We start from the raw sequence: 21,083 nt of genomic DNA on the forward strand, positions 1-21,083 counted from the left end.
AATGTTACAAAGCCACTCCTGCCTCTTCATCTAGGTTTAGGGAAGACTAGGGACATGTAAAGTAATGCAAAGTAGTTTTCTGTATTTCTTTATTACAAAAAACTAAAAGGATGATAATCCTGCTTGAAGACTGCACCACGTTTCATAAGCTGTACTAAAAGATTAAGTTTAAGAAATGAGTGTTGGTGTGAATCACTTCATATAATGTTAGATGGAAAGAATATTACACAGCTATCTTTCATATAGTGGCAGCACATTCCACTGAAACAAGAGCTGCAGCATCCCTCTAGACAGCCCTGCTACAGTGTTGAAAACTTCAGTGCTCAGCCTGGTGTTTACAATCTTCTTTCAAGTTCCTGTAAAATCAAAATGGAAAAGAATTTTTCCTTTCTGAGTAGGATTGCTGGTATGCAAGTGTAGTATTAACATTAGAATAACACCAGTTTATAAAAATGTGGCATGGGTTAATACATAAAATATACTTTGTACTCTTTAATCAGCAAAGAGTTCTAAGTTTATCAGGGTCTTAATTGGTTCCTTCTGCTTCTTCATATGTTTTGCCTCAGTCATCTCTCTTTGCTGAGGACCTTCCTTTACCCTTTCTCCTTCTGTAGGCTTTTCACTGCATATGACATGTTGAACCCTTATTTCCTGTTGGGGTTTGTGGCAGGACTTCTATTTGATGGTGAGTGTTGACATGTTAGAGCATGTCAATGTGCAGTCATAGGGGCACAGAACAGCTTAAGGAACTTTGTATGAGTAACTGATGTATATTACCGCTGGCATGGATTGATGATTCCTTTCAATTGTATGAAGATACTGGATCATCTATATATTACTAGTTCATTGCCGTCTTTGAAAAAATTATCTTGTTAAGTGTTAGAGATCTCCAGTAAACCACACTGTACTTGTATTTGTGCTAGAAGAGCTGCATTTCTGTTAACTTAAAGCCAAAGTGAGTCTAAATCACGCCAGAATTAAATCCTCACCTGAGACACAGGGCTGAGCTAATAAAATAGTCTAGGTTTGATGTGCCATTGTACTTTTTTGGACAGGCAAGGAAGAAAAATACTTGGATTTTTTTTTTTTTGGCTTTAAGATAAGCTCTTGGACCATCTATGTGATTGATCAGAACAGAAAGGACACTCGGTTTTTTTCTGTAACTATTCTGGCTTTTTATAGAATCCTGTGAGTATCTCTTTTATAGGGAGACCCAAATTGTTTTATTAATTTTAACCAAAGTAATTTTCCGTAGATTTGTTCTAAGTTTTTTTTTCTTTGTTTTTATTAGCTGGAAAATTCCTTTATCTGTTGCCAGAGCCTTTACACATGAGAACACTGTTAATGCTCTTTTCTTCTGGGACAGACACTGCAATCTTAGAGGGGTTTTTTTCTCCTTTTACTCTTCTTTGTTTTGAGACTTTCTTTCAGATAAGAAAACAAAGTGGAAGTTTTGCATAATATCCAACAATATCTCAGATATTAATGAGAACACAGATTTTGGTGTCTTTCTGACAGAAAATTACTTGTTTCCACATTTCCAACCTGGAGGCTAGATATGCTGGTGTTGGTTTGGAGTTGATACAAATACACAACTCAAAGTTCACTTTGATTTTCTTTGTCACTTATTCTACCTATTTCTTTAGCAACAGTTATGTTTCTAATGCTATGTTATGTAATGTTATGTTTCTACAAGTAGAACCTTTACAAAGGTGCTCAATTCCAGCTTTGAAAAGGTATCCACAGTGGACAGTGTACAGCAAGAAAGGAGAAGGAATAAGGTGGATAACTTTGAAATACGTTATTATTGCCATGATTTTTGCTCCTGTATCTTTCAGATTTAGATTACATGGAATTAATGTTCTCATAGGAGAGGAATAACTGACAAGAGCCAAATACAGAAGCCTCCTGTGCATCTTCAAGCTAATGAACTTGATGCTGGCTCCCAGTGTGAGCAAATACAAGAAATGTGTCTAAACTGTTCTTTCACTGATCACCCCCTTTCCCTTTGCTTCCCATTCTTGATAAGGGACATTGTTTGAGTGATCCTTCTAATGATCTTTTGGAGGGGTGTTAAATCAAATTATATTGCAGTCTAACAAGTTTTTGGGCAAAGAGCATCAGTGTGCAGCACTGCTGAAAATAGGTTCAACTTGTATAAAGCTGCTAGTATCTTAACCAGATGACTGGGAGACTGGTGCCAGTGACTGTTTCTGGGATTTTAGGTGAATTTAACATCAGATATGCTTCTGGGGACTACTGAGGCCTGTGCTGTTGCTTGGTAACCACACATGTGGTTTCTGGCCTCTGGTCCTGAGCTTTAGCAGTGTACCTAAGAAGGCCAGGATTTAATTTTAAGCATGCAAGTCACTAGAAGAAATTTCTTAAGCATCAGAGCAGGTTTTGAAATGCCTCTGCTTATATACCTGCTGACCAGGAGCACAAGAAGGAGGTAAAGTTGACAAAAAGTTAACAAAGAGTCTTTGTCCCTAGCAGGAGGATGGTTAAACCAAGGAGCTGGAATTTTTCAATATTTCTTGGCTACAGAAATCCAGTGGAATCAAAGAGCAGTGTTTTGGGAACCTGATTTTATGGAACTTAGATTAGAGCAATAGAAATATGTTAACCAGTGTTGACACTACAGTTCATATGCTTGTCTTGCTTACGTTGATTTGCATTCTGTTTAGTATGAGATTGCAGGAAAAGAATAGGGCCTCATACATCCAAATTTTTGGCTCTTAAGGGTGTGCTAGTGAGGCTAAGTCTCATCCTTGCCTATTACAACCCTTGTAATTGCCTTCAGGTCTCAGTGGTGTCCTCATTTACCTCTTGTCCTCTTCAGTTGACAGGAGTGTGATTCTGTGCCATACGTCTTTGGCCTCAAACTCACTTCTTGGGAGCAGAAGACTGTGCTGTTGTATGGGATAAGGAGTATAAGCAAAGGCAAGGTCCCTTTCTGTCAAATTTCTGACACTCAGGCTTTTGGCATCAGTGAAAATACTTATTTGTGCTGTACAGTCCAAAATGGGACAACTGTTTTTTTGTCTTGCTTGTGCACTGGGCGGAGAAGGCACATATGAAAGCTGCAGCTTCCTCAGTCTCAAACTCTGTTGCAAGGCATTATCCAGTAGCCTGGAAAGGTTTTTTGCAAAAGTATTGATAAAAAATGACAGAAATCTTACGTTCATCATGGTCTTTGGGTATTTGAGGGAAGTGAGAACAAGCTCTTTATTTTTACTGTGGTGGAAAGCATCATGCTTTCCATTTGCTGTGGCACAGAAACTGTTAGAAGTAGGTGGAGCAGCTGAGATTTGGAAAGTCAGTATGCAGCTCATCAGTAACATAAGCATTCATTTGTTGGCATATTTAATGGCTTTTTGGTTGTTGTGTACACACACTCTCTTGAAAGCAGTGCAGGTGCCTCTGATCAAAAGTAATTAATTATGGCAGAAGGAAGATGGCAAAATGGGCAGTTGAGGAAGGCCCCCTTTATTTAAGGCCAAAGCTTGGGTGGAGAAGTTGTCCATGTCTGCCTGTGCCACATGCAGAGTGCTCATAGGTGAAACACATTTCTTGTCAGTAGTAGCAGCTGCCAGAAGTTACACAGGGCCAAATTTGCTCTATGAGCAATCATGGGAGATAAATGAGGCAATTTTTCAGTAATCATAGGGTCAGATTTGCAGATCACATAGCTGTGGACCCAGAAAAGAATGCCTTTTGGTATAAAAGTGGTATTGGAGAGGACAGACAGAGATTGCCTAATGATAATGAATTCATGGAACTGTACATTATTATAAGTGGTTAGTAGCAAAAGTCACAATTTAATATGCTGAAATGAGAAGGACCAAGTAATGACTAATCTTACAATTATAAGGCATGGCATAGGAAACTGCCAGTTGGATCACAAAGACTTTTAATAAGTACATCGAGTTGCAACTTACAGTATGTTAGTGAAGTTGTTTCAACCCCGTGTCAGGGGGTTTAAACTAATCTTTAAGGTGTATTCCAACCCAAAACATTCTATGATGCTATAATAGAAAAGTACTATATTAATTTGAATATAAATGGATTGAAATCTCATGCAATCCCCACTTTACTGAGGAAATTTTTGCATATGCTTTTCTATATTTACTTCCTTCAGAGTATATGTCTTTGTCTTATGGCCCTTATCCTCTCTGTCCAATCCAGACACAAAGCATCTCTTTTCTCAGCTAGCCAGCCGTGCTGCTCTCAGGCAGTAAAAGCTTTTGATCATAGGGCTAAAGCTGTCCCTAGGTTTAAAGAGTGTTGCCTGAGAGGAAACCAAGGGTGGAGAAGACGCTGTGACCCTCTGATACTAGGGTAGATTTCCTGTCACTGGAGAGCGAAATCACACCTCTCCATGGGGTCTTTCCCCCACCCCACAACTTTCCTGAGCATCCTGGTTCAGTGGGAATGCAGCCATGTTTACATTTTATCACCAAAAGGTGTCATGAGCTCTTCAAAGTCCTGGCAGCATGGTCTGTAAAGGAGGGTGAGTTGGACTCTTATCAAATACTTGTGGGGGAAAAGAGAGCGGAGGGGGAGAAGATGACAGCTGCTTTCATATTTGGGGCTAATATACCTTGGAGAAGGGGAAGACGGAGTGAAAGAAAAATTTTAGACCTGCTAATCACAGTGCTCTTTGGACAATGCAACAAAATGCAAGAGAAAGGATAACATAATACATGAGCGTAGTGAATAGTTAATGGGATAATTTGCAACATGAGTTCTCCAAAGACAGATTGTGCTGGAATGGTCTGCTTACTGACCTTTTCTTAGATGATATGTGATGTCTTTCTGTTTCCTGTCAGGGCTCTGAACTTGGATTTTCTGTAGTGCCACTTGGGAAATGTTTAGTTAAGCTAGAGAAGATGGAAATTCTTGCAGGAGCGTAGTTGGGCAGGGACCTGGGTAAAGGAACATTTTCAGTTCATCGTTTTGAAGATTGAAGTAATTGGAAGGAAGGGTATTCCTAATAAAGTTCCACAAGGAGAGCTCTTTTGGCTAATTGAAAAATACTTTTTCATTTTATTATCTTGGCACAAAACCATGAAGTAAGCCAAGGAAACTTCTTGATAGTGGAATATTAGGAGGCATTTTCTGGAAAGAAGATAAATACTGTGTAGAAAGGGTTTTGCACATGGGAGGGAAAGAACAGAACTGAAGCTGAGGTAATAATACACTTAATAGCTAGTTACATGTTCAGCTTCTTTGGCTGAGAAGAAGAGTAGGAGAATACCTGTGTGATCTGGTTGAGTACAACATATCTCAGCCACCTGTTTTGGGAACATAATAGAATATTTCATGGACTAACATGGCCTCTCATAGCAAGCAAAACGGGGAGTGTTACACAGGGTTAGGACTTCATCTGGAGAGAGCTGTACACAGCTGTGTCCCTCTATAGGCAAGAGACACTTATTAGCCCTCATCTGTTCTGAGCTGTCCTGCATGGATTATCAAGAAACAGGAAGCTTGTTGTACACAGACTTGATGTAGCGTTTCCTCTGTTTCTAAACAGAGGAGAGGCTTCTAGATTACATAGCTTCACATAGGAAGTAGAGGTGTTTTGTTAAGAGTGCTGAATCCCAGTAAGAATAATTAATTTGATGAAGGATTTACTGTCTTTGAAAAAAAGACAGGATTAGTTGAGTCCCTGGCCAGTGATTTTTAGGATATCCTTTTAGGATAGTTATCCCTGCCCATGGTGACAGGTGTTTGGAACTAGATGATTTTTTAAGGTTCCTTACAACCCAAGTTTTCTTTCTATATTTCTTTAATTCATCTGACCAAAGAGGGAGTGAGAGCTAAAGGTACTTTCTGAGTGCCTTTTCACCATCAGCCTTTGATTTTAGGGCTTTGACTAACCAACCATGATGTGTTTGACTGGAGCATCTTTGTCAGCTAGGGCTCCCCCATTTTCCCTCAAGAGATTTGAACCTGATAGCCCTAGCAAGTACAGTGACTCCCCCCAGCCATGATTGCACTTTATCTGGTCTCTGACCAAACTTCAAAGTTTACAAGGTTTATTCATAGAAATTTTGTGTTTCTTTCTATCTGAAGTTGTAGTTCCTGTGTAGCTCATGTCATCCTTGTGTCTGTTGCATCTTGAGGTGACTTTGGCAAAAATCAGCTAATGCTGAACTTAACTGAGTATCTCTTCCCAAGTGATCTAGTTTGTATTCTGCTATGCTTAAGATCTTATCTTGTGAATCCAGTAATTCAAGAATTAACTGTCTTAGCCAAAAAACGTTTTCTCTGAAGTTTATCAAGGTTGTGATTGTGTGTCACTCTTCTTTCAGTCTGCAGTAGATTTTGGACCACTTTTGTAAAAGCTGGCAAAACTTGACGCATTTCTCTTCAGCCAGCCATATGGCCATGGAAGTATTGGCTTCACAGGCAGGGCAGCCATTTGACATGCAAATAGTTTCAATTTGCATTTATGAATAACCAGGAACTAATTGTGTGACACTTCAGAATGTCTCAAGTGCTTGTCACCTTTGGACTACAGGAATCTCATTCTTCTAGTTGAAATTACTGTTGAAACTGTTAAAGCCATTCTTGAAGCTGAACATTTCCAGTAGTTTGTTGTAGACTGTTGTGAACACATTTCTTATGTTCCTTATCTTAGATCTGTGACCTTCTTCCACCATTTGTCTCCTGCAGTATTTGTCATGGCCATTTCATTTTAGCATGGACTCTGATGGAGTGACAGCACTCTTCCAGCCTAAGATCCTTTTCTGGCCATGCTTTTCAGAAATTATCTGAATTTGTGAGGTTAATTGCAAAATCTGTTTTGCTGTGTTTGTCCCCTGCTCTTCCCCTGCTCTTCCCCTGCTCTTCCCCTGCTCTTCCCCTGCTCTTCCATTTTTTTTCTTACAATGAGTTTCTGCTGAAAAGAATCTGTAACCATCCATTTCTTCCTTTGCTTGTTGATTATTGTGGAAGGTTTTACGTAAGGTATTTTTCTCAGTTTTTGGAAGTTGGATGCTAAATGCATGCTGTTGAGTGATTGCTATATTAGTAAGAATTATGAATTAAAAGAGACATTTATTTTATGGGATACAGTTATTATTTCAGCATAAATTTTAAATCCTTGAGCTATTCGTATCATGGTGTTAACAGTATTCCTTTTCTTTGTCTCTACATTCAGCATTTCTTTTTATTTAGAGCATCCCTTTTAGAATTGCTTTAGATTATAATGATTTTAGTAATAGGAGATTATCTTAAGTTTTTTAGCAGAGGTCTCAATAGGTACATAATGGAAACAACGTAAAACCAGCTTGAATAATGGAACAATAATCTTTTGAGTATAATTATAAAAGCGGGTAATTGTTGGTCTAAATTTCTTTACAGGAATAACTAAATTCTTTAGTTAGATTGTATTCAAATTGATTATGTATACATTTAATAAAATATCCATGTTTTAACTCCCGTATTTTAAATGCAATGAGTCTCAAATGGATAGTGAAAACTTGAGGACTAATAGAGTGTGTCACAGAATATCCAGAGATATCTTTCCTTTCTTGAATTTGACATTGACAAAAATACAAAGTTAATGAACTCCATTTTTTTTTTTTTGTCCTGGAATGTCACATACTTATACCTCATGTCTTGGAGAAGTCTTGATGCCAGGGACTGCAAGTAGGTTTTTACTGAGGAGCAGAAAGCCTCTGGGAGGAGAAAGTGTTTAACATTCTATCAAAGATGACCTTACATGAAGGAACAAATACTACCAGTGCTTTTCGATATTCTCTTAATGGAAGGCAAGTTTGAGTACAAAGAGTTTCAAATAAAAATTTCCAAAAATTAATACTGTTTACGCCTCTAATAATGCGCAATCTTCTTGTAAAAGGAATTGCAAAAGGTATGTTGCCAACTTTTCTGTGAGCAATCCCCAGATGCAGTGTCTTGATATTTCAGCTGAGTCTGTCAGAAACTGGAACACAGGTTTTCCAAACAAGAATATTCATAATAAGTTGATACTTTTTAAAAAGTGCATTGTGATCAGGATTCATTTGAAATATGTTTGCCTTTTCCCTCTTAGCAGGAAAACCACCTCTTGAAACTGTGAACTTCTAGGAACATCAGTACAATTAGATGAAGAATTCAGGTTGCCCAGCAAAACCCAGTTGAGGAATACTGCAGTTGAGCAGACTTGACACTTCATTACCCAATTGAGTTTTGTTTTCTGGTGTTACTTTTCCCACAGTGTTGCACAGTGCCTGTGTTTTTTTCATTTGGGAAGCACTGGTCCACAAAACACTTTCCTTAAATTCTCTATGAAAACCTTGGGATTTTCACTTGTAGTTGGATTTAAGCTCTAGATATTCTTTCTCTTCTCCATGCAGGGAGGAGTTGATGTGGAAAGGTTTTTCCCTTTCCGCCTGCACCAGAACTGCTGTGAGATCTCACTCCAATTTAAGGTTGACTGAGCTGATGCTCAGTTTGGGAGAAGGATTCAGAACTGCTGGGGTTTTTAGCTGCTGTGCTTTTCCACAGTGTTAAACACGATCAGAAAGTTAAATTTTCACCAGCAAGCATTAGTGCAATAGTGCCTGATTAGTTTTGCTGGAGGCAGCAGTGCTTTTTAGCAAATCATTCATGCTGCTGTAAGTGCCCTGTCAAGACCTTTGGGGTTTTGGAGGTTTAGCCTATACTGCTGCTTAACCAGCAAAAGTTTGGCCTCCAAGTTTGCTTAGGTACATCCTTGTGAAGGAAGACACAGTATTGGGGAATTAAGGATGTTCTGTTGCTTCTCTTTGGTTTGCAATCCTTGTCAGTGAAGCATTCATTGTGAGGTTTCACAGACTATCCCACAGAGGGCTTTTTTTTTTCTGGATGTTCGCTTTTGGGGCACGTCTCATCAAGTACACCAGTATTTAATTCCTTTACTTGCTGAATCGAATGCATTGCCACAGCCCCCTGCATCAGCATAGATTCCATGATGCATCACAAGCAGAATTGGAAATAATAAATTTTTATCTTTTCTAAGATCAAGATAAGGAAAAGTTCAAAGATCTCTGCTGCTACAAAGGACTAATGTTTTCAGTTGTTATGTGGCTGTAGTGAACTATCCAAACAGCTTCTGCAGAGCTGCTTGGCTGTGTTGCTTAGTAACATCATCCTGTTGCTGAGGCACTGGGCCCTCGCTCAGAGTGGGTAGTGAGCAGCAAAGTTAGGAACTGTGATTTGTATAACCAGATAGCAGCATCTCTTCCCATTTGTGCATGGGACTTCTTTTCCCTGCTCTTGTAAAATTGGCGGGGTTGAGAGGCATGGAAGAGGCAAAGCTTAAAAGGGGGAAGTGAAAAAACCCAAATAAACACAAAGTAACAGTGCAATCATTTGCTAAATGGTTAAAAAAAAAAAAAAAACCTTCCCTGCTGGAGGGAAGTTGTTGATGTATGGTAGTGATTGCTTTGGGGCAGTTTGTTTTTAGTTTTTTCTTCATTGACACTACCCTAGATGAAAAATGAAATAGGAATTATCTCCCTGAACTTGTCTGTCACATTTAATCTGCTATTTCTTCCTGGCTGTATTTGCCTCTTATATCTTTGCTCCCAGTCAAACTTTTCTTCTCCACTAGCAATTTATTTTTGATAAAATGTTTTAAGCAGGTGAATGCTTTCCAACAGAGCGAGGGCAGAAACAGAAAGAAGAAAATGCTTGGGATGAGGTACAAATTTATGGTGTGTTTTTTCTGTTATCCCTAGATTCTTACAGTTGTACTAACTGATACAATAATTTGCAGTAAAGTTAGATTGCAAGACTAAAATCATAGACCATTTAAAAATATTTTTACCTTTATTTTTTGTTTTAAATATGCTGAGTAATGTAATGGATGCCAATATTTGGTTAAAAACAAGTTTAAATGGTATAAAAGTTATGTAGGTACTTCTTATAAGACATAATAAGCTTTGTTGGATTTTTTTTAAAGTTTATTTGGGGCCTGTTTATTACACTTAAAAAAGTGTAGTCCCTCTTTTCCCTCCTTCCTTTCTCTGTTTTTAGCACTGATGTGAAAACTGCTGGCCCTAGTTCAGATGCTGGTTTTGCAGTATTCCTTAAGCAGCCAAAGCCAATCTGTTTTGAGGAGACTTTCCTAAGATACTTAATCTGGTTAATGGACAAATTATGTCTGGGAGATTCCACAGTGAGAGCTGAACGTGGCAGTAACCTGACAGTGACACTGCTAATAGGTTTGACAGTGCAGTGAGAGTTTGCAAGAAACACTCAGACATGAATAGTATTGCGCTTCCCTATTTTAAGTAGAAAACCTGAGGAAAAGCAGTCTAAGGTACTGACAGATGAGGTAAGGCTCTTCTTTCTGTTCTGGGGACTTAAATGTTGGGGCACAGACTTTTTGTTTGGTGTGGAGCTCCTGTAGTGTAGGCTGAGGATGCCAAAGTAGCATATCAATGGAGTTTTCTTCCAGATCCAGATTTTGATATCAGCTGAAAGATGTCATGTGCAATTAGTCAATTCACTGAGGGCGTTATTTCTTTCTGTATCTGTACAAATAGTCCCAAGTCATAGACACAATAATGTAATGGGAAAAGTGCAAAGACAGAATTGAGTTTTAATTCTGAGCTTTCATTAGTTAATCTTTCATTCTAGTATTTCGGGAAAGAAAAAAATGATACGTTTGTGTTTGTATGTAAAATCTAAACAGGTGAGAATCCTGTATTTAAAAAACCCTAAGCCCAGTTAGAAAGAGTTCACTGTGGACTGCGTCCTGATTCTAGTGACTGCAGATCTTTGGTGTGCTAGGGGCCCAAGCTGATGTACCAAGGTGTGCATTAGCTGATACTGCCATATGGCCTCTCATGTCTTACTGGTTAATTTAACCATCTGTCATGTCTTAACAATTTATATTCACTTTCAGTAGTTGGGTTAGAAGTGCTATCTTCTCTTTGGTACAATAAGTTTCATCACGCAGTGCTATTACATTCCCCTTATCTGAGTTTTATTAGTTTTGTTTACAGCCATATTACTTGTAGATCATACTTCCTTTTCCGATGTTATGACTAGAAGATGAATGCATTCAGGCAGGCATTTTGGAGATGTTTCTGCTTAAATTTCTGGCACAAAACAAAGTCCGTATCAAAACTTGAGCTGTGAATGTTTGACTTCTCCTGCTCACTTCTAATTCTGCACTTGCATTCACATCAATTTTTTTGCTATGTAAATTAAGACAGGCTAGTATATGTAAAATACATTTCATTGCATATGAGTTCAGAGTAAAATTCCCACTATTCATATGCTCTTTCTCATATGTTGCTTTTTCAGAATTTCCATGAAACTGTGACCTTATCTACTAAGTATATATATTATTTAATAAGCAGCATTATCATTATGCTACTATTTATTTAATAATAGCATTTCATGGCAGGCATCTAAGAGAAATTATTGTCAAAAAGGGTTTTCAGCCATAATGTGTTGTTTAAATGAAAAAGTTCTTTCAGTCCTCTGAAAAGCATACAACATATCAAAGCCACAAAATTCCTGTTTCTCTTTCAGATTCTGTTCCTGTGGGCCGTTATCTCAATGATGGGCTTATTGCAATTTTACCACAGTCTGGGGTTGGTTGTTGTTTGTTTGTTTTTTTTAATAAAAAAACAAACTTATAGTCTAAGCAACATTGTCATTATATTTAAAATTAAGAATTGATATAGCCAGCTGTGGATCTTTAATCCTTTTGTCAGAAATGTTCATCTTCTAGGTGTGAAGTGTTACAGGGTGTTCAGTCTGTTTGGATACTTAGAGCCTCAGGTAGCCAGAGGTCTGCTGTGTGTTGCAAGGTGTGGGGTTGCAACAAAGTTTAATTAATTAATTAACTGAAGTTGTTAACACATAACTGACAAGGGGTAATACAATGGTTTTTGATCTTCAGCTGGTGTCCCACTAATGATGTTCCTCCATCATTATATAAAGGAAATTGTTTAACAGGACTCTTGATCAATGTATTTAATAATCAGGGATTTCTGAATGAGGGCTGAATGGTTTATGTGGTCAAATCTGAATGGGTTTTTTAACATTATCACTTGTGCATTTTGTGTTTCCAAGGAGCTCTTACATCCTGGACAGGAGGACAGTACTGTGTTCTCTTGCTATTAGAGATGTTTAGAGAGTATCATGACTTTGTAGAGCTTCTTAAAGCTGCAGCAAGGTAGGGTGACAGGTTATAAAGGCTTTCAAAAGCGGCCCAGATGAAAACCGCCCAGGGTTTATTAGAGCATGTGCAAATGCCCATGATCCATTAATTTCAGTAATTCTAATGTCTTCAGTTTCTTACAATGACAAATGCCAATATATTGGTTTACTTTTTTGACCTGAACTGTCAGATTAGCAGTGTCATTCAAACGTATCTGTTGTATTTATTTTCTTGATGGCCTGCACCAGCTCTGAAGAGCAATTAGGGATTATTTTGTGTGTTTCTCTCATTTTACACTTGTCTGATTATAGTATTTATCTTCCTGTGGGAAGTGAGACTTTGTCAAAAAATAACATTTTCCTAGGAAACAACTATTTCTCTATACTTCTGAGGAAAATATCTAAGTAATGCGGAAAAAGCTAGCTAGTAGGATGCACATTTTTCAAGTGTAAAGAGTGGAGATTGACTTTTTGATCCATTTTGGTAGGACTGCACTTTTCATGTGTTCTATTACCCCTCTTGAAAGTGGGAAGAGAGGAAATACCACATGTAGGAATGTGTAGTTTCATCTGGACAGTTCTATGTTATCATTGTTGCCCCAATCCAGTTCACCTGGCTGGGGGCTCATGTGATACCCGGGTGGAACCTGGCCACAGATGACTTCTAAAAGCTCCACAGTGATGTAGAAGAAGGAGCATTCCACTTGCTTTCAGTTTTCAGTGTTGGAGGCTTCAGAAGAAAGAGAAGACTGCTTACTATATAAACTTACACTATATAAACTGTATATACTTACACTATATAAAACTATATGCTTTTGTTCATATAGCTAATCATTTTCTGGTAAAAAAAGTTAATTGAACTTTTTTTTTTAATTTGATGCCTCTCACAGCTATTTTAGAGCTGTAGAGTCTTCTATATACCTTCTGATGTGATGCATCTCTGGCATTGCAATCCAATAATTTCTCAGTCTTTTGTCAAACAAGATTGGACTCTTGGAATAATTAATTAATGGCTGGGTTTTTTTAACCATTAAATAATGAATTTTTTTGAACCACTAAGTAATAGTTCTTCTCAGTGGTTTTGGATTGGTTTGGTTTGAGTTTTTTTAATTAATCTGCTACCCCACTTCTTTACCACCATGATCATGAGAGTTCTGGATATTCTCTGATGTTGGATGCATCATCTCTAAGTAACAACTAGCAGGACTGAAAGTTTAATAATGAGTTTTCTTTGAAAACACTGGATTGGGAAGAAAATCTATTGTTCAAGAAGCACTGTTAACTTGTATGTGGGCAAAAGAATTGTAGTGCTTCTAGAAGGGGTTGTAATTCTTTATTCTTTAGCAAGTCTGGTTTGATATTCTTAAATGTTTGAAATCTCAATTTTTTTTTAAATTTTTTTCCTCTGAATACAGATTGAACCAAATATGCATTGAAAATTGGACATAATCAAAACAGGCTGTTTTTCAGGCCACTCTGAAGGATACTAAACCTCAGTGGGAGCAGTTCAGCTGTTCTGAAAATGAGTCTCAAGGGTGCAGGGCTAAAGAGCACTTTGAAAATATAGACCATGAAGAACTTAATTCTGTAATAGTAATATCAACTTTCTGGATAATTGCTGCAGTTAGAGATAAAATATGTCTTTGGGATTCTTTATAGACTTTCTAGTAAGGGGAGCAACAGAATAACTTTCAGCAGTGTGTGCTAATGGCAAGTCAAGCTGAAAAATGTTTGAAGGGAAAAATATGCAGATAGGGTATTCCACTAAAAACATGCACGAGTGTTGAAAAATTCAGAAGATATGGCACAAGCTGATTAGAAGTAGGAAAGGGAATAAATTATTCTTTTCTCTGGACAATTTGTATTAAAGTTTAAGTAATGTTGTGTCAGTGTACATTTCTCATTTCTCTCCTGTGTCACTATCTCACCTTACTTAGTATCTGTGCTTTGCATTTTAAAAGTATTTAGTGTCTGTTTATGCAACAAAACCACTGCCAACGCAATGATTGTGGCAGAGGCTTTCAGCAGGAATGGCTATACCTATGGTCTGAGCAGTACAAGCTCCATGTAGGTGGAACATCACCTACATTGCAGGATTTCAGCCTCACAGAACTAGCAGCAAGGGCCATAATGGTTGTGTCTTTGATTGCTTTTCTAAACACTTATGCAGCATATTACCACTTTATGGTGGTATAGACCCTGACATTTGCCAAGTGTTCCTTGCATACTTACTGTCTACTTCATTCTTACCTTTAAAATTTGTGATGTTTGTGTGGCATCCCCATGACTCTCCTTGCCAATCTTGATAGCAGACCACAGAGCTCAAGTACCTGAGTGGCAAAAGGATTGAAGTGACAACTTCAATCACAGCTGGAAATATAGAAGTCTCTTTTTAAAATGTTCTAATGCAATCTATTTTTCATAATAGAATAAGAAAATGTTTTAATAAAATTGCATTTGATCTTGTTATCTACCAAAAAAAGGAAATAAGCTGTATTATTAAAATAATTTTTTTAGGAGGCATGTTTAATTTACTCATTCTCAGAGGATATTTAAGTCGTAGAAAGTCTTAGCAACTTGATTATTTTTCAAGGTGTTGAAGACAAAATGTTAATAAGTTACAACCAATCTTTTGCACTTTTGTGAAGCATTTGAAAGATCAGCTTTCATGTAAAACTGCATCCATTCATCAACTCCATTTTATTTCATTTGTAGATCTTCAGATATAGGCATAACATGTGAAATTCATTCTCACTGCTGCTGCCTTTTTTTTTTTTTTTTTTGGTCCCCAACCCTCCTACCTCCCCCAGTCCTGGACCCATTTAGTTGAGGACATTCCTGGGTTGCACAGCTTTTGCCTTTTCTTGCTTGTTTCTGTTTGTTTGGGGTTTTTGTTTGGGGGTTTTTTGTTTGTTTTGGGGTTTTTTTTGCTTGTTTTGTTTTTTTTGTTTCTTTTTTGATTTTTTTGGGGGGTGAGGGGATTGGTTTGGGTTTAGTTTGGTTTTGGGGGTTTTTTGGAAGGGAGAGTCGGAGTTTTTTTTTCTTATTTTTGAGAGGAGGTGGTGGGTACTTTGGTCTTTGTTTAAGAAGAAATGATAAACATTATATCTATCTCAACAAAATATGTAGTTTCCTTGGAAGAAGTGGCATTTTGGTGTAGATGCAGGCAGCTGGATGATGCAGCTAAAGTGGTTAACTGGGGCTGTAGCTTCCCTTGTTTGCTATTTCTATTTGCATGTTGAAAACACTACTTAGTTTTGTTTGGGATTTTTTTTGTGTGTGTGTCAGTTCTACTTTCAAGTAAAATTTTAATAGTAAGATCCTGTATTTGTCTCTTGTTTTCTCCCTCTTAAACATCTCTTATAAATCTCTTTGCAGCTGGGTCTCGGGCATCTTACAGCAGCCAGCACAGCCACCTTGGCTCCGAGTTAAGGGCACTGCAGTCTCCAGAACACCATATAGATCCTATTTACGAAGACAGAGTTTATCAGAAGCCCCCTATGAGGAGTCTCAGCCAGAGTCAGGGGGACCCTCTGCAACCAGCACACACAGGCACATATCGCACTAGTACAGGTAGGTGGATGTAACCTGCATGATTGTCTTTCTGTGAGATATGTAACTTACTCTCTGCTATTAACTCCTCTTCCTGATGTGCTTAACCAGATGTATTATGTGCATGCCAGTCAAATAAAATAGCTTTTACAGATGGCAGCTGAACCCCAAATACATGCGCAAAAGAGAAAAATAACTTCATGTTGTGCTACATGTACGAGCTTATTTGGGGAGAGAGCTTACTCATAAGGAGAGAGAAAATGTGTTTATTAATCTAGTTTGTTGTTTTGGAGAGAGATCGGTTGTCTCTGAAGAAATTGCTAGGGTATTTTTTTGCTTACAAAGGTATTTTTTGCATTGCAAAGGGACTACAAAGTTCCTGCCACATGAAGCTAAGTGATTGTTCACTTGCTCCCAAAGTAAATCATAAGTAAATGTTCATCCTTGCTCCTGCAGAGGTATGCTTTGGTATAGGTACACAGATATAAAATTGAACTATAACATAGGGAAAAGATGTTAGCATCACTGGTTTATCCATAAATAATGATTGTGCCTGAAATGCTTTGGTGTACAAGTCCTACTTGCAGAATGTCCTCTCAACCAAATGAAATACAGCTGTATGTTGGAACCCACAAATAGATCAAAAATCAACAGGGATATTTATGGTATTTAATGCACAAAATAACTAGAGTATATAAATGCTACAGCCAAAATAGCCTAAAGCAGATGTGGAAGAAACTTGCCTCAGGAATTGTAAGTATTTCTGGTGTTTCCTCTTTGCTGTGTTGATGAAAGAGGGAAGATTGTGTCCATTTTCACATCACTCCTATTTTCAACAAGGAAAAGTTAAATGCATTTTTCAGAGCAAGATATTTTACTTTCTTTTAAAATTATTTTTTAAACTTGTCTTAAAAATCCATTTGTCCAAGGGAAAAGCTGGCAGTTTTTGCATTTCCTACTGCCTTTTGCAAGTTTGGGTGTTCAGAATACAAGAGGAAATCTTAAAAAGGAAATTTAGCCAGAGAATTATCTAGCAAAATACCTGCAACAGCTTTATGCTTTTTGAGGAGCACCATTGCACCATTTCCCTCCTATTAAAGAAACTACCACAGTCTTACGTTTTGTATAGTCACACTTGTATGTGAGGAAACATTACTGTTCTTTGCGTGAAGGGGACAAAACCTCTGCCTACATTAGTGAGCAGTGGAGACAGTGGTAGTGATTGAAGCTACTGTTTCTATTGAACTTTAAGCCTCCTGTTCCACATGTGGCTGCCTCATACTGCCTAGATGATGCTCTCTTTCCCAGGCATGCCCTGAAGAGGGTTTCTTGTTTTGCTTGCAAAATATCCCTTGGTTGCCTGTGCTGAAGTAGCAGGCTGTCTCGTGACTGTAGTGCTAACAGCACCTCCATAAGGAAGGAAGCCTGGTCAACACAGATAGCAATTTCAGTGAATTAAACTGGGATATGGGATGTTAGTTGGTTACACATGAAGATGGGTTTAGTAGGGAAAAAAAATAAGAAGCCCACGATTGTATGGGTAGCAGAAACATGCCCTGTGAGGGTGAGTTTGGTTTTGCCACTTGGGATGCGGATTTGAACATTGCTGCAGGCTCACTCTGAAGCAAGACCCCATCAGTCCAGTTTTGTGTTGGGTTGATCCTCCCTTGCCTTCCCCCCTGCACCCCTATCATCAGGGTCAGGGGAAATGAAAGCAGATGGATGTGTGCCAGGCCAATCACTCTGTTGCTCTGTTGCTCGCTGTCAGCTGCAGATGCTGTCAGCCTTTCATACAGCCAGGGTGAAGAGCTGTCAGTGCTCAGAGGGAATTTTGAGCTGGATTGGATCAACTCTCGGACTCCTGCCTCTAGTACACGTACCAATAGGAACGTATGCTTTCTGATGGAAACCATACAATTTTTTTCAAATTAACAGAAAGGAGGGAAAGGAGTTCAAGTTTGCACATATTTTTTTTCCTTTATTGGGTTTTCCTAAGTGTTTGATTGTTTGATTTTAATTTTTTTTTTTTTTAAATTTTAGGACTGGATTGCTATTTGGCCTAAGAAATGAGGAAAGTAGATTACTGTGTACTCCATGAAGATGATGTGCCAAGGCCTCATGGCCTGTATATTCTGTGTGCATGAGTAATGGCAGAGTGGGGAGCTTAAAGACTTCAGTGTGCTCCTTTGTACACCATAGTTCACACCCTCTGTCTGTCACAAAAATAACTTTAATCATGAACATGATGCATGCTTTTCCACTTCTGACAGAAAGAAAAGGGAAGGCAGTCAAAAGTCTTAGTCTAAAGATGCTGTCCAAAGCCTGGATTTTTTTTGTTCTCTGCAGCTAACACTGCCCATTGGAAATAAAAATTAAGTTAGTTATACTTAAAACCATTTAAAATTTTTTGTGTGTTTTTTTTTTCTGGTTGGTTGGAGTTTTTTTTTTTTTTTTAGTTTTGTTTTACTTTGTGGGGTTTGAGGGAATTTTTATGGGTGTTTTGTTTGTTTGATTTTGAAGCACATTATTCCTGAATTTGAAAATTTCACTTACTTTGGAAGAGTAACCAGGAATGGTTACATACTATAGACATCACCTCTTTCTCTTTTTGTGCCCTTAAATACATGTTACATTCAAGAATGTTTACACAACTGATTAAGTCCCCTCAAGAGTTTTGTGTCTTCTAGGTGAATGAACCTTCAGTAAGCAAAATTCAGTAAGCTAAAATTTCTCTATGGGGTGAACTAAATTAAGTTTGTTCTATATGCTCACTGTTTTTTGGGTGATGTTTTCGTTTTTAACTTTAGTGTTTTCTTTGTATTTCACTTGAGAACAAAATGCATGACGATAGTTCTGCAGTACATACTGCAGAAGGTAGAAAACGTGTCTGAACATCTCCCCTAATAGCTTTAGGTAGGATGAATTCTTCATAGAATCGCAGAATGGTTTGTGTAGGAAGGGACCTTAAAGATCATCACATTCCATCTTCCCTGACACTGGCAGGAAACTTTTCACTAGACCAGGTTGCTCAGAGCCCCATCCAGCCTGGTCTTGAGGACTTCCAGGGATGGGGAGTCCACGGCTTCTCTGGGCAACTGTTCCAGTGCCTTACCAATCTCACAGTAAAGAATTTCTTCCTGATATCTAAACCTATCCTCCTTAAGTTTAAGTCCATTCCCCCTTGTCCTGTCACTTAGTGCTCTTTTGAAAAGTCACTCACTAGCTCTTGTAGGCCCTCTTCAGGTACTGAAGGGGGCTCTAACTTCTCCCTGGAGCCTTCTCTTTTCCAGGCTGAACAGCCCCAACTCTCTCAGTCTGTCCTTGCAGGAGAGGTGCTTTAGCCCTCTGGTCATCTTAGTGGCTTCCTCTGGACTTGCTCCAACAGTTCCCTGTCCTTCTTGTGCAGAGGACCTCAGAGCTGGAAGCAGCACTGAAGGTAGGGCCTCACCAGAGCAGAGGGGCAGAATCTCTTCCTTGGCCACGCTGCTTTGGATGCAGCCCAAGATAAGGTTGGATTTCTGGACTGCAAGCGCATATTGCCAGGTCATGTGGAGCTTTTCATCCACAAACTCTCCCAAATCTGTCTCCCCAGTTCTAGTCTTGTTTCATTCTCCAGCCAGTCTGTACCTATGGTGTAGATTATAACTGGGTGTGTTACTATCATTCTGTCTAAGCTAAAAGTAATGTTTCAAATTTGACAGCAGTAGCTGTAAAAGCTCTTTTGGTTGTTAAACTTTTACTTAACAATCCCTTTTGGTCTTCAAAGGGTAATGCCTTCTCTCCTATGAAAAGTACCAGCCCAAACTTTTGCAACTAAAAGCAGTAAGTGTGAAAATTACCTTTTGAAATGGGAAGCCTCAGAGGATGCGCTTGGAGGGAGTACTCAGACACAATACAAAATCAAATTGATTTATTTACTGTATAGCAAGTTGTAGCTTGTATTTGTAATCCAACTAAACAACACTACTAATTTTTGTTCAGGCAGGTTTGTTACTGATTTTCCTCATAAACCTAAAGGTTTTGAATTATTCATATAGTAGAGATAAGCTTATTTGATGGGATGTTTACATGAGCACTGATGGAATTTGAAGAGGGCTGTTAATTAAGAGAGAGGAAGGGTTGCCTTTCAACCAGAGTGGCACATGGAATCAATGACTGTTTGTTTATTTGCAGAATTGGAATTTTGAACTAGTCTATAGTTATTGACATTTAATCCACGTCAAACATGAAAACAGGCAAAATCACACTATTTTGCAAGCCTGGGATTTCTGTAGCTGCCTTGAGGACAGAACATCCTCACTGCTCTGGTTGTGGGCTGTCAGTGCTGACCTGGAGCTCAGGAGCACAGCTTTGGCAGCTTGGGGTCTATGTGAACAGTTGTCGTTACCCTCTGGAGGGTGGCATCACTGTCTAGAATCTCATGCTTCTGTTGTGGTCCCTCAGAGAAACAGATGAGCCCTCTTCTGTAAAACGGATCTAATTTCCAGACAAAGTTTGTAAAAACCTTGAAAGAGTACTGTCCCCAGTGGTCTGGGAGGAAGGAATGAGAAATGGGAGAGCTGTGATTGTTCTGAACTCTCTACAAAGAGGGACTTTATTGGGTAAAGTGTTTCTGAGCACTGGTGCTGCCAGTGGATTGTGAGCATTTACATCTTAAAACCTGCAGAGTACTCATGCTTTAAGAGCACTCACTGGTTTCAGGGGCTGCAGGTGAGTGCTTTTGACTCCAGCCTTAGAAAAATGACAAGGATGCAGCTGAGGAGTGAATCTGTCCTCCTCAGCTCTGTGAAGGATAAATGAATCTCACAGGCATCAGGGGAACCCTGGCACCCTGGATGAAAGCTTAGGGATGGCCTCAGGATGCACAACCTGGGAATGGTCTCTGTCTCAGTTGCCCAAAGGTCACCATGTGGAAGGCATTGTGACACAGTTCAGTCATACTTGAAGAGACTTTGTGTGCTTACATGACCACTTGGTGCTCCTTGGAGTGCTGGGTGCACGGAGCTCCTCCTTGATGAAGACAGGGCATGCAAGGTACTGCAAAGACCATTCTGAGAGCATTAGGAGAATGAGCAGTAATGTCTGTGATTGATGCTGCTGAAATTAAAGAGAACCCTGAAAGGAAGCATTTATTGGAAGGAGGTTGGATAGTAGAAGGGTAAGCAGTAAAAGTTTGCATTGTCTCTGAAGAGTTGCTTAGGGCAGAATTTGAAGGGCTTATGAGGCATGCTCTTGCAATGAGTTACCTATCAGGGAATGTACTTGTGGCAGGTGCACTCCTGCAGCAATTCTTGTGCTACCTTCCGAGCTGCCCAATGTCCCTGTGTGTGCAGGCAGTTGCCAGGCTGCCCTCAGGC

At 38.8% G+C, this 21,083-nt stretch overlaps 1 protein-coding gene across 1 annotated transcript in view; it reads left to right on the forward strand.

Moving 5' to 3' along the window:
• The window catches only part of CTNND2 (catenin delta 2), a 506,399-nt gene that overhangs the window by 242,960 nt on the left and 242,356 nt on the right, over positions 1–21,083 (forward strand). Inside the window, exon 7 of the mRNA XM_062503028.1 lies at positions 15,553–15,747. Coding sequence (XP_062359012.1) covers positions 15,553–15,747 — 195 coding nt within the window. The remainder of the gene's footprint in view (positions 1–15,552; positions 15,748–21,083) is intronic.

This window comes from Cinclus cinclus, chromosome 1 (assembly GCF_963662255.1).
Source record: "Cinclus cinclus chromosome 1, bCinCin1.1, whole genome shotgun sequence".
NCBI classification, from domain to species: Eukaryota; Metazoa; Chordata; class Aves; order Passeriformes; family Cinclidae; genus Cinclus; species Cinclus cinclus.